A 15,929-nucleotide genomic window follows, 5' to 3' on the forward strand; every position below is an offset into this window, starting at 1 on the left:
ATGTCGAGGAAGAAACGGCTGGGTCCCCGCGCGCCTCCTGTCGCCTCGTGCCCCGCGCGGCGTGGGCGGGGTCCCGGCTGCTGCAATGCGGGACGCGGCGGGGGTGCGCGGGGTTCCCGCCTGGCGTCTCCAGGGCGGTCCGGCAGCCCCTCGCGTTTCCGCTGGGAGATTTTTAAAAAGGGTTTCCTGCGCTCGCATGTGCTGTCGCCTTCCGGCTCGTGACAAAAACGAAAACCAAAATGGGTCCCAGGCCCTCCCCGCCAGCCTCCGCAGACGGGAAGGATCAGGAAGCGGGGACTCCGGGATGTCAGCGGCGCCGCGGCGCGGGCTCCGGGCCTCCCTCCCCTGCAATGTGGAAGCTGCTCTGTAGGAGGGGCCCGAGGCTGGGCCCACGGACGCGGGCGCGCCGGGAGGATATTTAACATTGAAGAGCGGAAGGTGGCGGAGACTCGGCGCGCCCCAGGCCCCGGGTGCACGTGGGGGCGCCGGTGCCCGGACGATGGAGCGTCCCGATCCGTGCAATCCCTGGCGGGTAGATCGGCGCTTCCCAGGCGAACGCAACCTGGGAGCCTTAGCGATAGCGCAGGCTGGAGACGCGGCGCGCCCCGAGCTGGGTTTTGATTTTTGTTTTCCCGGTTCCTCCTGCCGCAGATGCGTGGAAAGGCCCGGATGGCGGATTTCCTCCCGTTTCGGGACCGCGCACTGCACAGGGTTGGAGCGGGGATGCACCCCCCGCCCACGGCGCGGGTGACCTTCCCTTCGCCCTTGAGCGCGCGGGGCGGGCGCGGGTGCCGCAGGTTGAGGCGCTGTGGGCGCCGCCCCGCCCGCCACGAGCGCCTACGTGATGCCCGGCCCGTCGTCTCCACGTGCCCCGGCCCCGACACCCGTGCGCCGCGCGCTCCCCAGGCCCGCAGCGCAGCCTCCCCAGGCCCAGCGCCCGCCGCGGGAGACCCGGGTGGCAGCGCCAGGCCCCGCCCTGCAGCGCCCCTGGGAAGTGCTCTGGCGTTAGCATTCTAGTAAAAGGACTCCAGCATCAACGTTCCTCCTGCAGGTCTGGGTTCTCAGAGAAAGAAAACGTGATGCAGCAGAGGATGGGATTGAAGAAACAGGAGAGTGAAGTGGAAATAGCCTGGCCCGCGTGACTTAAACCGGCCCGGAGATGTGCGGGTACGAATGGAGCCGCCTTGGGGTCGGGATAGGACCCAGAGTGGCTTCTCAGTCAAAGGCCTTCAGAAGCAGAGGGAGCACCTTGAGTGACCTTACCTGGGCCGCGAAAGACAAGAAACCTTTGGCACAGGAAGAGGAACTGATCTCTGGAAGCCACCAGGGCGGGTGGAAAGTCAGAGATTCAAGGTTATTTTGGAATTTAGGTGCTGTGGGCCCTGCACGGTGGCTCATGCTTGTCATCCCAGTGCTTTGGGAGGCCGAGGCAGGAGGCTCGCTTGAGCCGAGGAGTTCCAGAGCAGCCTGGGCATAGTGAGACTCTGTGTCTACAAAAAAATTAGAAAGAAAAAAAATTAAGATACTGTATGTATTGGAAAATATTTATGGATCATTCCTTTGAGCTCCATGTCCAAAAGCTTGCTAAAATGCGCAGGAGTTTGTGTACAGGCACGTGAGATTAGGATACATTGGCAGAATCGCGGTGTTCTCTGTTACCCTGGTTTTGCCACCTGGGAGGAATTAGACATATTGAAGGTTAGTAAGTCCACGCCTCTTCTTTTCTGGGGAAAAAGATACTTTGGAAGCCATATTATGTGGGGAACGCGGCTTGGTTGCTGCAACCTCGGGTTAATAGGAGACAGCTGCCCTCAGCTCTGCAGGTGGCATCAAATATGGTGGCCTCGAGCCCACATGGGTCACACCTGGGCTGTCCCTGGGGAAGCCCGCCATGGCGGGTTGCCTGGGCACTCTTTCCCCGGTAGAGCTGAGGTCACAATTTTTTTGTAGACTCTGTAAAGAGCTTTACGCTTCGGTGATACGATCTTGAACCTGTTGGAGCATTTGGATGCATTTCTTGTAAGGAAGTTCACCTCCAGATGTACTCAGAGGGCCTGGTCTTAGCTGCCACAGATTTACAAACCCTTACAGTAAGTAGGTTATTCCTCGAGAATATCTGAGTGTCCCCATTCTTTTACCATTTTATTCTGATTCTATATTAATACTTGATTTTCCCTGACATAGAAGACTATTGCTTGTAGCTAGAGATGAGAGAACACATTCACATTCACGTATTAATTTCAGAGGAATTTTCTGTCAGATGTGAAATTATGGTAAAATTCCGTATATTAAGATGACCATAGCTACCATTTGTTGGAAACATTTTGTATTCTAAGAGCTTTACACTTCTTATCTCCAAGCCTAAATACATGATCCCAAGAGAGGCATGTCCTCATTTTGGAAGTGGGGAGAAAGACTCAGAAAGAAAAGTAAGTTAGGTAAGGGCATGAGGTGCATACGTGATTGTGATAGGAGCAAAACAGATCTTAATTCCAAATATTGTACTCTCCCGTAGACAACGAAGAGTACTTATGTCTGGCTGTGTCACCCAGGCTGGAGTGTAGTGGTGCCATCATAGCTCACTGCAGCCTCAAACTCCTGGGCTGAAGTGATCCTCCTGCCTCAACCTTCTGAGTAGCTGGGAAGACAGGAATGCACCATCATGACCAGCTAATTATTATTATCATTATTATTATTATTATTATTATTATTATTGTAGAGACAGGATCTCACTATGCTGCCGAGACTGGCCTTGAACTCCTGGCCTCCTCTAGTGATCCTCCTGCCTTGGCCTCCCAAAGAGCTGGGACTACAGACGTGAGCCATCATGTCAGGCCTCCACCATCTCCACCATGTTTTTCAGGGGCCTTTCTTGGTGAAGCTGCTTTATCTAGTTAATGCTCAAAAGTGAACAAAACCCGATTTGCCCAAAATTACACAGATATTCTTTGGGTGGTTTTGTTAGGGGAACGGAAAATGCCTTTTTATAGTGATAGGAGTCCAGGTGGCAAGAATGATATTATGTGATGGGCTGCTTTTTCTTCCCTCAGTAGAGTGTATATTATTTAATTATAAGATACAATTGAAAATCTCTTTTCTATATTCCTGACTCCCCGGGCCTTGAATGAAGAAAGTATTTCTCAGGCTGTTTTTGTTTGTTTGTTTGTTTTCTCTACTTGTTTGGATATCTTCTGTCTCAGGCTGTTTTTTTTTTTTTTTTTTTTTTCTTTTCTTCTGCCTCTTTATGTGTCTTCTGTTGTCCCAAGACATGTCTGGAAACTTAAATTGATTTTCACTCAATCTAAAATAAGCTCCATAACTCTGAATGGCGGACTTACCATGACTAAGTCGCCACTGCCACAGAACACTGTGCCACACACCAAGAGTGACTCATTGTCTTAGTCACAGGTTGTGGCTTCTGCAGGTCCTGGTGCCTGGTGGAGCTGAGTGTACTGGGAAGTCCAGGTGTATCCTTAGGGTAGGCTGGATGTGAAAGCTGCGTCCTTTTTGCCTGTGGTGAGGTGAATATCAATACAGTATTTATAGAAAGTCCACATAAATTGAGTAAGTACAAACCTTTCCAATCCTAGTGAGAATAACTAGCATTAATGACTCTTTGTTATGTGGCAGGGCCTCAGTGATCCTGGGCAATGACTTATCCCCATTTTACACATGAGCAAGGGGTGCCTGAGTTGCACCAGCTTCCCTGAGTTCACAGAGCTCCGTGGTGGGGCCGGGCCCTGTGGCTGCAGCAGGGATGTTCAGGGCTGCGCATACCTGCGTCTTCACTGGTGTCTTTCCCGCGCCCAGCACCATGCCTGGCGCTTGGCAGGAATGCAAGTGTTTGCTGCCTGCCTCCTGCCTGGAATCTCCACTGAGGAGCAGGAAACCAGGGGTTCAAGCTGTCTTCTTCGTCCATGAAGTCTTTAGAGGAATTCAACCCTCTCTTATAATTAAAAGTATTCAATATCCTCAGGTCAATATGTGTAAACTGTTAAGACTTCAAGATTAGAACCTTAAAACCGAAGTCAGAAGTGTGAGGTTTCCATTGGCTGGACGTGCATTAGGTCAATGACACACATATTTATTGGACACCAGGCTTGAGCCCCACATGGGCACCTTTGGTGTCTGAAGCAATGCTGGCTTCGGAGCCCAGTAGGGTGGAAGGGGATACTGAGAACAGCGCCATTTTGCCTCCCACGGCTCTGGGCCCCTTACCTTCCTGTGCACATACATTATTTGATGGGATCTTTTCAGTGTAAAGTGCAGTAATTAATTTTGCAAAAATTACTGGGTCTGGGAGGCAGTGTGTTGGAATGATGGTGTCACCCTGTGGCACAGTGGGAGATTTGTGTAATGGCATCATTTTCTGGGAATGCAGACCGTTTTGTGTGCCATACTCGAATGACCCTTCGAAGCTAGACATTTTGTCATCTTTCGAAAGAAGCATGTTTTCCCCCTTGGTTACAGAAAGCTAAAAGCTTTTGATACAGGACTCCAACCTTTTATCAGGGAGAATTAGGCTCTTTAAATAATTAGGGCTCTACCAATCTGATGGGCCATCAGAAGCAATTAAAATTAGAAAGGTGAAGATACGGTAACGTAGTCAGGGCAAACATAAGGATACCAGATTGCACGTTCACAGTGGCATTTCGGCTAAGAAAGTGCGGGTGAATATAGAACAGAGGGCCATATGTCAGTAATCGGGTTCCGTTTTGTGTTTCTTTTCCACAAGCCCTTTCTGGTGCTGTGTTTTTGTTTATTAGAGAGTAGCTGCCCAAAGGCTACAGTTTCCCTCCCCACTCCTCGGTTCTCTCCGTCTTCACCCCCAACTCCCAGTCCTGTGTTTGGAATTACAGTCATTGTGCTTGTCAGGATGTAAGAGGCAGCCAGACACATGGCAGACCAGAGCACTGAGAGGCAGAGACATTTATAGGTCCTGGCCCTGGCCCTGCTGTCTGGGTCAGCAGGGTGCTGAGTGCTGAGTGCTGAGATAGGGTCTTGATGTTTTCCTCTGCAGAATGGAGGCATCACTCAGTCTCTGTCTCCTCTCCCTGTCTCTGTCTTCCCTCCCCTCTTCCCTAACACATATCCACAGTGAAAGTGTTCAGGAGGCAAAAGAGAATAGGCCTGACTGTGCTGGGACCCCCAACCCCAGGGCCCATGTGCTATTTATTTTCCCAGCCTCCGTGTGCCCAGAGACGCCTAGGGGAGCCTTCGGAGGTATAGATCCTGACTATGTGGGTCTGAGTGAGGCTCCGACTCTCACGGGGAGGGCACCGGTGCTGCTGGACCCCCTGGGGCCGGTGGGGCGGTTTGCAAATCGGGCAGATCAGCTTCTCCACTTCTCCAGGTTTCCCCAATGTGAGATGCTCCCAGGAGTCCCATGGGATTGTTTTCTGACTTTGACCAGGATTTTGACAGAGAAGATTCATTAATATAGGACCCGTTGTCTAAACGTACATATGTAAATGATCTGATCCGAAGTTTCCTGAATGGAAAATGATTGAAAGGGTGGCATGCAGTAGCCTCAGGGAGTCAGTCCTTCATATCTTTTCAGCTGTGTTTTACTATGATTAAGATTTTATTTCTGTGTGTGTGTTTTTTTTTGTTTTATTTATTTATTTTTTTTTTCGAGACGGGATCTTGCCCTCTTGCCCAGCCTGGAGTGCAGTGGCTTGATCTCGGCTCACTGCAACCTCCGCCTCCTGGGTTCAAGCGATTTTCCTGTCCCAGCCTCCCAAGTAGCTGGGATTACAGGCATGTGCCACCATGCTCACCTGATCTTTTTTGTATCGTTAGTAGAGATGGGTTTCACCGTGTTGGTCAGGCTGGTCTCGAACTCCTGACCTCAAGTGATCCACCTGCCTTGGCCTCCCAAAGTGCTGGTATTACAGGCTTGAGCCACTGCACCCAGCCTTATTTCTGTGTTTCTGTAATCATTGTGCATGTTAACGGACTGCCTTGGGTGAGTCAGGGCAGGATTTTGGCAAAAGAACCAGGCCCTTTCTGCCTGGAGCTGTCACTCCTGCGGTGAGGTGCGGGTACGACGTGCCTGTAGCCCGACCTGAGAAGAAAAGCTCCTGTCTTATGAAAGGGCCCAGGGGAACCTCTGGTTGGGGCCCTTTGACCTGACCTGACAGTGAGGGAGGAGTCCGTAGAGGAGAGTGGCCCAGTGGAGGACTTTGGCTTTGCCTTGGGTGAACTGGGAAGCAGGTGGAGGGAAGCAGACTGACTGTCTCCGATAAGGGTGGCTTTGTGGAGAGGAGAGGAGGGGAGGGGAGGCCACCAGTTTAGGGTCTCACAAGGAGCAGGCCACAGATGGAAGGTTATGGGGTGGGGCACGTGGCAGGGCAGCCCTGTGCCCACAGACACATCCCGCCAAGGGGACCCAGAGACTTGAGTGTGTCAGGGCTTGGGGTGAATGGGCACTCAGCTGTTACAGCTGGAAGGCAGAGCATGTGAGCTGCAACAGACACAGGCAGGTGGGGGTTAAAGGAGAATCTTCATAGCAGTGCTTAGAATAGCAAAAAGTGGGAAAACCAGCAAAAAACTATCAATAGGAGATTAATTAATTCCATTATGGCACCTGGAATGTGCCGAGACCAGCTCGGTCGGGGTGACCGTAACCCAGCGGTGCTAGAGGAATTAAAGACATACACACAGAAATAGAGGTGTGAAGTGGGAAATCAGGGGTCTCACAGCCTTCAGAGCTGAGAGCCCAGAACAGAGATTTACCGACATATTTATTAACAGCAAGCCAGTCATTAGCATTGTTTCTATAGATATTAAATTAACTAAAAGTATCCCTTATGGGAAACGAAGGGATGGGCCGAATTAAAGGAATAGGTTGGGCTAGTTAACTGCAGCAGGAGCATGTCCTCAAGGCACATATCTCATGCTACTGCTTGTGGCTTAAGAATGCCTTTAAGCAGTTTTCCACCCTGGCTGGGCCAGGTGCTCCTTGCCCTCATTCCCATAAACCCACAACCTTCCAGCGTGGGCGTTAGGGCCATTATGAACGTGTCACAGTGCTGCAGAGATTTTGTTTATGGCCAGTTTTGGGGTCAGTTTATGGCCAGATTTGGGGGGGCCTGCTCCCAACAGAACGGAAGGAATTTTTGTCAGCGTTTAATAAGGAGCTTTGTGCTGGTGGAAAGTCAAGAGGTACACAGTATACTCAAGGGCAGTATTGAAGAGCCGATTCCAGAGCCGCTTCCCTCTGGAGCCAGTGGGGCAGTTTGCAAATCCAGGCAGATCAGCTTCTTGGAGGTTTCTCCAATGGGAGAATCTCCCAGGATTGAGGCTTGCATGTGGGTGGCCTGTGTTATATATGCAATTTTAAATGATCTAGTTGCCGCATTAAAGAAAGGCGGAGCAGGGGGCCGGGAGTGGGGGACACTGGGTGCCAAGACTCAACATCTGTAATCCCAGCCCTTCAGGAGCCCAAGGCAGGTGGATCACTTGAGCCCAGGAGTTTGAGGCCAGTCTGGGCAACATGGCAAGACCTAGTCTCTACAAAAAATACAAAACAATTAGTCAGGCGTGGCGGTGCACACCTACCGTCCCAGCCCCGTGGGAGATTGAGGTGGGAGGATTGCCTGAGCCCAGGAGTTGGAGGCTGCAGTGAGCTGTGACTGCACCAGTTCACTCCAGCCTGGGCAACACAGTGAGACCCTATCTCAAAAAAAAAAAAAAAAAAAAGTAAAAAACTGGTAAGAGCAAAAAACTATGTTTTATATTCAACCCACTATTTTGATAACAATCAATTATTGTAGATTATTAATATTTTACACTGTTTTCCATAGTAAATCTTTGAAACCCAGTGTGTAAAGAAGCTTAAAGCACATCTCCATGTGGACGGGATGCACGTGGCCAGCGGCTCCTCTGAGGGACAGTGTGGTCACGGCAATGGGTGGCGTGTGCTGCCTCTATTTAGAAGGTCCCCATGTGGGTGTTTTTGCGAAGGCTCTGAGGGATGTGCAGGGGAGGGCCGACACTGTCCCAGCCACGCAGAGGACCCTGGAATGTAGCACGCTGCCACCGCGCCCCCGCCCCAGCCCCTCTGCTACCTGAGCTCTTTCCCAGATGTCCATTTGGCTAACCTCCCTCACCTTCTTCCCTTTCCTTCTTTCTCCAAACGTCACTCTCAGGCAGGTCTGCAGGCTCTCCGATTGTCAATGGCAGCCCCTCCCTGTCCTCCACACCCTCAACACCCCCCACCCCGCTTGTTATTTTTCTCCTTAGCACTTATGGCCATCCATCCATGGGCATCATGCATTTGTTCACTGTGTTTCATGCTTTCGGGTCTCTCCTGATCGGAACAAGCTCCGCCAGGGCCAGAGGCTTCCCGTCTTGTCACCGATGCATCCACACGGCGCCCAGCAGAGGTGGCACTTGGGGCACCCGAGCTGGACAGTGGGCCGGTGGTTGAGTGAAGAGCCCTACAGATTTATCTCCAGCCCTCCCCTGACCCTACTAGAAGACACGGTGTCTGCACAGTCCAGGAGGTCAGAGAGGCCCCCCAGTTCGATGACTTTGAACCGGCAGGGGTGGGGAGGGAACAGCACCTTGACAGAATCCGCCTTTGGCATCCCACCTCCCCATGCCTACATAATCCCTACATTATCAAAGGAAAAACCCCTAGAAGGAACTTTGGCAGCAGTAGTGAGATCAGCACGGTGTAAGCTCATTTTCTAACAAAGCAGCGGGAGGAGTCGGCAAACTGACTTTGTTTCTCAAAAAGAATTTATGCATTGAAATTAACAAGTGAGTGATCAGGAGTGTGGGAAAATTCAGGAAAAGTGGCTGAGTGCTGTGAGAGAGGGTGAGGCAGGGAGCTTTATTACTCCAGACAACGGAGGAGGTAAAAGACCCAGATTATTTCGTTAGAGTTCATCTATTCTTCACTTTTTTTTTTTTTTTTTTTTTTTTGAGATGGAATCTCACTCTGTCATCAGGCTGGAGTGCAGTGGCGCAATCTCGGCTCACTGCAACCTCCTCCTCCCGGGTTCAAGCGATTCTCCTGCCTCAGCCTCCCAAGTAGCTGGGACTGCAGGCGCTCTCCACCATGCCTGGCTAATTTTTTTTTTGTATTTTTAGTAAAGATGGGGTTTCACCCTGTTAGCCAGGATGGTCTCGATCTCCTGACCTCGTGATCTGCCCACCTTGGCCTCCCAAAGTGCTGGGATTACAGGCATGAGCCATCGTGCTCGGCCTATTCCTTACTTAAAAAAAAAAAAAAAATACAATTTAGATTTTATCAGAGCAGAATCCCAGGAAGCTGAGATTTGTAAACTGGGAAATCCAGCTCCTCCAAGTAGCCAGGAAATAAGGGTGACCTAAGTCATGCTTGCTAGGCCCTGGTGTGGGCCAGGGATGACTCTGACTCAAGGAAGAAACCGTCCTGTGACTCTCTTACCTGCACTGTGGTTTAGTAAGAAGCTGTTAAAAAGTACGGCATATGAAGAAAGTGATTTAATAATTTGTCAGAGTAATGACCAGATCTTTCCTATGAAACCGCTCCCTCATTATCTCCAACTTTATTTTTGGTTCTCATGACAAGATATTCACTTCCCTGAAAACTGGGGTTTTTGCAAACTACAAAGCGGTGTTTTTCCAAATGTTAAGGTTCTTCTTTGGTAGGAAGATGCTATTTTCTCCTGGAAATCCTTGGGTTGGGCTCCCAAAACCAAAACAAAACCAGATGGATTAGCCCCAGGATGCCTGAGCTATTTGGACAATCTGTGGCTTGAGTGTTGAGTGAAAGACTCTGAAACTGCCCTTTGTCCCTTAATGGCTGTGTGCCAGGGCCCACGGACAGCCCTAAGGAAATGGTGAAACAGGTGACGTTTACCTGTGAGGCCAAAAGCCCACGTTGTGAGGCTGTGAAAACCCTCATTGCGGGTGTGCACGTCTTTGTCCCTGTCCTGTGGGTGACAGCCCTCCAGTAAATGCTGGTGTATTTCCCCCTTGCTTTTCATCCACCAGTGTTCTTCTCTCTCCAAACCCCTCACTGAATGTCCCTGGGGCTTCCTCAGGTTTCACCTTGCAGGGCCCAGCAGGAGGCAGCTGAATTGCAGTCCCCACTGTTCAGAAGTTCAGAGGGAGGGCTTAGAACTAAACAGTCTGCACTCCCAGGCAATTAAATGAGCATCTGGCCTCAGCAGGTATTATTTTCCTTCAAGTTCCCATTGGTGACTCTGAGGCACAGGCATTGTAATAGAGGAAATTAGGAAGGCTTGAAAGTTAAAATGAAATAAGACTAGGGTTTACACTACAGCTTCACCGCTTACTAATGTTGTTACCTTCCAGTAATCAGTTTATCCCCCTAAGAGCCTCAGCTTTCTCATCCCTCCAGGGAGGTGTCAGGAGCTCTGCGGGCTTCCTGTGAGAAACATCCAGGCCAGGGCTCTGGCTGTGGGTCTGCAGTCAGCAAGGGACGTCCTACTGGGTCCCACCGAGTGCTGCCAGCCCCTGAGCTCAAGGAGGACACATGAATAAAAGCCCTTTGCAATGCAGGGCTCCATCCTACCAAAGCATAAGTGAATAGAAGTCCTTTCAGGACCTAGAATTGTGTCTCTTTAAAAGTGTGGTGCCCCCATCACCTGGAAATTGCTAGAAATGCAAGTTCCCAGGCTCCCTCTCCACCTGTGAAACCCGGGGGCAGCCCAGCTACATGGGGGTGCCGTGGCCGCTGATGGTGAGCTCCTGCTGTGGGGTGGTGTCACTGTTCTTTCCAGGTGGGTGCAGGTGAACCCGGAGTGGGGGTGGGGAGAATCCAGCAGGGACTTCAGCGAGTGAGTTTAGTGCTGGGGTGCATTTTTACTCTGCACAGGAGTCTCCTGGGGTCACCTTGTGTATCATGTCCAGCTTTTTTTTTTTTTTTTTTTTGAGACAGAGTCTTGCTCTGTCACCCAGGCTGGAGTGCAGTGGCATGATCTCAGCTCACTGCAAGCTCCACCTCCCGGGTTCATGCCATTCTCCTGCCTCAGCCTCCCGAGTAGCTGGGACTACAGGCGCCCGCCACCACGCCTGGCTAATTTTTTGTATTTTTAGTAGAGACGGGGTTTCACCATGTTAGCCAGGATGGTCTCGATCTCCTGACCTCGTGATCTGCCCACCTTGGCCTCCCAAAGCGCTGGGATTACAGGCGTGAGCCACCGTGACCAGCCTCATGTCCAGCTTTTAAGAATTTTATTCCTTCTGCTATATCTTTCCACTTAACATTTCCTAAAATCCCCGAGTTCTTCATCATTCCTTTATGAAAGACCGGTGGGAACGAGGTCTTCGGAGAGCAGGGGGGGAAGAGGAGCAGGGGTGAGGGGCTGCCATTGGGTCTTAGTTGTGCTCCTGCATCACCTATTTCCTAGTGTTGGTACGGGCTGTGTTTGATGGGTAATTCATCCATTAGAGTGACCATAGCGTAAGGTCCTGGAACCAGAGCTGTGCGTCCACCCTTCGAGTTGAAGAGTCCAGGCACTGCTGAGCCCAGCCATGGGAGAGATGAGCGAGGACCTTCCACAGGTGTGAGGCCATGGGGGCAGGAGGCTCTGTCCTGCCAGGAATAAATGGAATCAGGTGGGAGGCTCTGCCCTGCCAGGAATAAATGGAATCAGGTGGGAGGCAAGCCAGGCCCTTTTCCTGGGAGGTGCCAGAGCCGAGGAGGAGTTGGAGGAGGAAGAGCGTCCGAGCAAGAGCGCTGGTGGGACTGCCACCAAGGTTCAGGAACAGGAGCCTCCGAGTGCTGCCAGACAGGTGAGAGGTCCCTGAGGCATGGCTGGGAGCTCAGGGGAACTTGGGTTTTCTTCCAGTAGCCCTGGGAACCTGGAGGAACGCGGTCATATTTGTGCTTTAGAGGAGAACATTGCCGGGTGCGGTGGCTCACGCCTGTAATCCCAGCACTTTGGGAGGCCGAGGCGGGTGGATCACAAGGTCAGGAGATGGAGACCATCCTGGCTAACACGGTGAAACCCCGTCTCTACTAAAAATACAAAAAATTAGCCGGGCGTGGTGGTGGACGCCTGTAGTCCCAGCTGCTCCGGAGGCTGAGGCAGGAGAATGGCGTGAACCTGGGAGGTGGAGTTTGCAGTGAGCCAAGATTGCACCACTGCACTCCAGCCTGGGAGACAGAGCGAGACTCCGTCTCAAAAAAAAAAAAGAGAGAATATTGAAACTGGTATGGAAAACATCTCGGACGTAGTGTCAAAGTGTAGAAAGAAATAACAAGTGTGAAACTCGCACAGCCCAACAGCAAGGCACTGTCCCCATACCCAGCTCTCCAACGGGGTGGGGCTCATGTGGCTGTTACTTCGTTTTTTTTTCTAAACAAGAACAATATATTCATAAATTATTTGCATAAAAGCAAATGAAAGAGAAAAAGTTGTTGTAATCCTTCTGGCCACAGGTGGCTCATGTCAGAGGGAGTCAGGGATTCGGGGGTAATATTGGGAGCAGGTGTTAGCTGTATGGGCAGGAGTCAGCGAGGGTGTTAGCGGCATTCAGCGCCAGCGACAGAGAAGAAAGTTGTGCTGTTCGGCAAGAGAGAGGTTACAGCAGGAGGAGGAAATGATCAGGGTGAGATGACCTGCATTTTGAAATGCTGAGTTTGATGTTCTTGAGAGATGGCCACTAGTTAATCAGCAGGTCATTCGAATTCTTTGTGTTATAAGCTAGGTTTGAATATAAAGTAAATAAGACTATGTAATATATATATGCATACATATGTTAGATACATAGTAAACATGCATTTACCTCTAAAATATGTATCCCCAAGGTTTTTCAGCCAAATAGATATTCTCATTCAGAATTGTCAACTTTCAGAGGCAATGGTGACTCCAGCATCGCCGACCTGGCCCAGTGTAATTGAAGATTTTTCTAAGCATCTTCTGAGCCGGTCACCGTCCAAGTGCACATAGCCTGCCTCTGTCACAGATGGCCCTGCAGGACCACAGTCCTTTCATTTGTGTTTTATTGACTGGAAACATCACTGGCTTCATGGCCCACGAACTGCAGCATCTTTAGTTCTGACAGCTGTTTCTGAAATTTAACTTTGCAGAGGAGGAAGCTTGGTGCTCTCAGGTGTGTTTGGGAGCAAAGGCACTGAAGGCTCAGGTGTTCCTCATCCTTAAGCAGCAGCGCTGCATGGCTGTGGGTGCGGCCCTCGTGCCTTTTCACTCCTCTCCTGATGGGCCTGTGCTCGTTAGCCACGACAGCAAGACAGACCCTCCAGGCCCAGAGGTGGTTCCGAGACACTAGTGGCTTCAGCTCCCCCAAATCCAGCGGCAGTGGAGAGCTAGGTGGAGGCTAACAGACTTATGATACATTGTAAGCAGACTTATATGATGATACATTGTAAGCAGACTTATATGATACATTGTAAACAGACCTACATGATGATACATTGTAAAAAGACTTATATGATGATACATTGTATAACACTGTTCTTCTCAAGGGGGGCCTCCCTTTATCTTCATGAGGTATGGTTATTTGTAATATGCTGGTTTATTTTAACTTTACTGATAATAGAATTGCATGACTTGTTTTCTGTTGAAGCCCACTGCCTTTTTTTTTTTTTTTTTTTTTTTTTTTTTTTTTTTTTTTTTACAGTGGTAGTTGGTGATGCGATACTCCATTTTTCATCTCCTTCTCAAATCACACACACACAGAATTTGGCTAGCTGCAAATAAACCCCTATTCTGTACTTCATTTTGCGGTTGAATGGAGTGGCCTACAAATTCGTACCAAGTCCAGGCAGTGATGTTTTGAACAGAAAGTACCCTGGGCTCTTTGATTCAGCCTGGGCATGTGGGTACCTTGCGTTACGTTGGCTGTTTCTTTTAGTCCTTACCCTAATCCCAGAGGAGTGTGTGTACCCATTTCTCATATTAGGAGATGAGGCATTGAGAGGTTAGGAAACAGACCCATTGTCATGGGTAATTAGTGGCAGAGCCAGAATTGCCCCGGGCTCTTCAGTGACTCTTGCTCCTGTTTCCACTGCAGGTATGAACGCTGCTGTCCGTGCCGTGGTGCGCATGGGTATCTACGTGGGGGCCAAGGTGTACTTCATCTACGAGGTCAGTGTCTGCCCCTCATCCCCTGTCGCCCTTCTTCCACCTGCCCAGAGCCCTGCAGTCACCGGTGCTCACTCACCCCTGCCTCCCCCGTGCTGAGCACAGCCGAAGAGGCGGGCAGGGGAGCAAGATCCTGCCAGCCAGGGCCCTTCCTCAGCCCACAGAAGCCCCTGGTCTGCAGGGACTGATGCCTGGTCTGCAAGTTTTTTGTTAGGCAAGAGGAGAAAGGAGATGAGAGGGAGCCCAAAAAGCCATTTTCTTTTTTCTTTTTTTTTCTTTTTTAGACAGAGTCTTGCTCTGTTGTCCAGGCTGGAGTGCAGAGGCATGATCTTGGCTCACTGCAACCTGCTGGGTTCAAGCAATTTTCTGCCTCAGTCTCATGAGTAGATGGAATTACAGGTGCCCACCACCACACCCAGCTAATTTTTTGTATTTTTAGTAGAGAAGGGGTCTCACCATGTTGGCCAGGCTGGTCTGAGTCCTGTCCTCAAGCTATCCACCCGCCTTGGCCTCCCAAGGTTTTGGTATTACAGGTGTGAGCCACTGTGCCCAGCCACAAAAGGCCATGTTGATATCAACTTCCTGGTGTTGATTTATAGGATTAGAAATCAACCAATGATCTCTAATTGGTTGTATTGGTTGATTGGTTGTATTTGTCTGAGGCTCTTACTACTGTAGAAGTGATTTATTAATTTCCAATGTAGGCTGAATTTGAATACACATTTAGGGAAATGAGGAAAAACAGCCACTTTGAGCTTTTCATCATTCATGTAAAGTGGAAACGATGCCTAGTGTCTGCTGATGTGTTAAATAGCAGGAGTGACTCCCTGTCTGCCACTTTTGAAGTCCTGGCAACTTAAGACTAAAAAGTATTTGAAAGGAAGGCACCAATAGAGTTTGGATCACAGTATTGATTTCAGAAATTATTAGGAAAAATATTTAATGTTTAAATTTATAAAACATAGCTTTAAAAATGAGAAGGTATTTTTGTAAATCACTTAATGCCTCCAAAATGGCTATTAGTGTTTTAGTCTGATTTCCTTCAGTATGACGTATGTAAAACACCAGAAAGAAACACACACATTAGGAAAAGTACAGCAAACACGTTCTGTATACTGTGTTTTTTGTTTACGATTATGTCATGACTTTTCACTACGTAGGTTTCACGACTGTTGCTTTATTTTATTTTATTTTTTGAGAAAAATTTCACTTTTGTCCCCCAGGCTTGAGTGCAATGGCTTGATTTTGGCTCACTGCAACCTCCGCCTCCTGGGTTCAAATGATTCTCCTGCATCTGCCTCCCATGTAGCTGGGATTAAGGTGCCTGCCACCATGCCCAGCTAATTTTTGTGTTTTTTAGTAGAGATGGGGTTTCACCATGTTGGCCAGGCTGGTCTCGAACTCCTGACCTCAGGTGATCTGCCTGCCTTGGCCTCCCAAAGTGCTGGGATTACAGGTGTGAGCCGCCGCGCCCAGCCAACTGTTGCTTTGAATGTCAACATACTGTCTCGTTGAATTGATGTCTCATCATTTATGATGGACCCTGTATTCCACCATTCTCGTGGTATTGCACTATTTAGCTTTCTCCCCGTTTTTTAAGCTATTGTAACACTGCAAGATCTATGTTAATATTCAAAGCGATTTGATGTTTTGTATTATTTAATACCTTGGTCCTAATATCAGGCACTGACTGAGCTAAAAGGGACAGTCATCATTATGGCTTGGGATGCTTCTTGCCTAAGTAATTCCTGAAACCTGTCCAGCCTCGTCCCAGCCCTGCGCAGGGAAGGCGGTGCTCTACCTCCCATGACGATGCTGTGTGCCGCTGTGTGCGGCGGCCTTCTGAGCACTGGCAGG

At 49.7% G+C, this 15,929-nt stretch overlaps 1 protein-coding gene across 6 annotated transcripts in view; it reads left to right on the top strand.

Moving 5' to 3' along the window:
* The window catches only part of PFKP (phosphofructokinase, platelet), a 71,747-nt gene that overhangs the window by 757 nt on the left and 55,061 nt on the right, over window positions 1–15,929 (top strand). For 3 of the 6 annotated variants that reach the window (XM_016962555.4, XM_016962554.3, XM_054660656.2), the window contains exon 2: window positions 14,002–14,075. In XM_016962555.4, coding sequence (XP_016818044.1) covers window positions 14,002–14,075 — 74 coding nt within the window. Of the gene's footprint in view, window positions 1–1,051; window positions 1,168–10,924; window positions 11,758–14,001; window positions 14,076–15,929 lie in introns of those variants that run through there. The other 3 variants (XM_063781300.1, XM_063781301.1, XM_054660653.2) reach the window with 2 other exon arrangements.

The sequence above is a fragment of the Pan troglodytes genome, chromosome 8, assembly GCF_028858775.2.
Source record: "Pan troglodytes isolate AG18354 chromosome 8, NHGRI_mPanTro3-v2.0_pri, whole genome shotgun sequence".
Lineage (NCBI taxonomy): Eukaryota > Metazoa > Chordata > Mammalia > Primates > Hominidae > Pan > Pan troglodytes.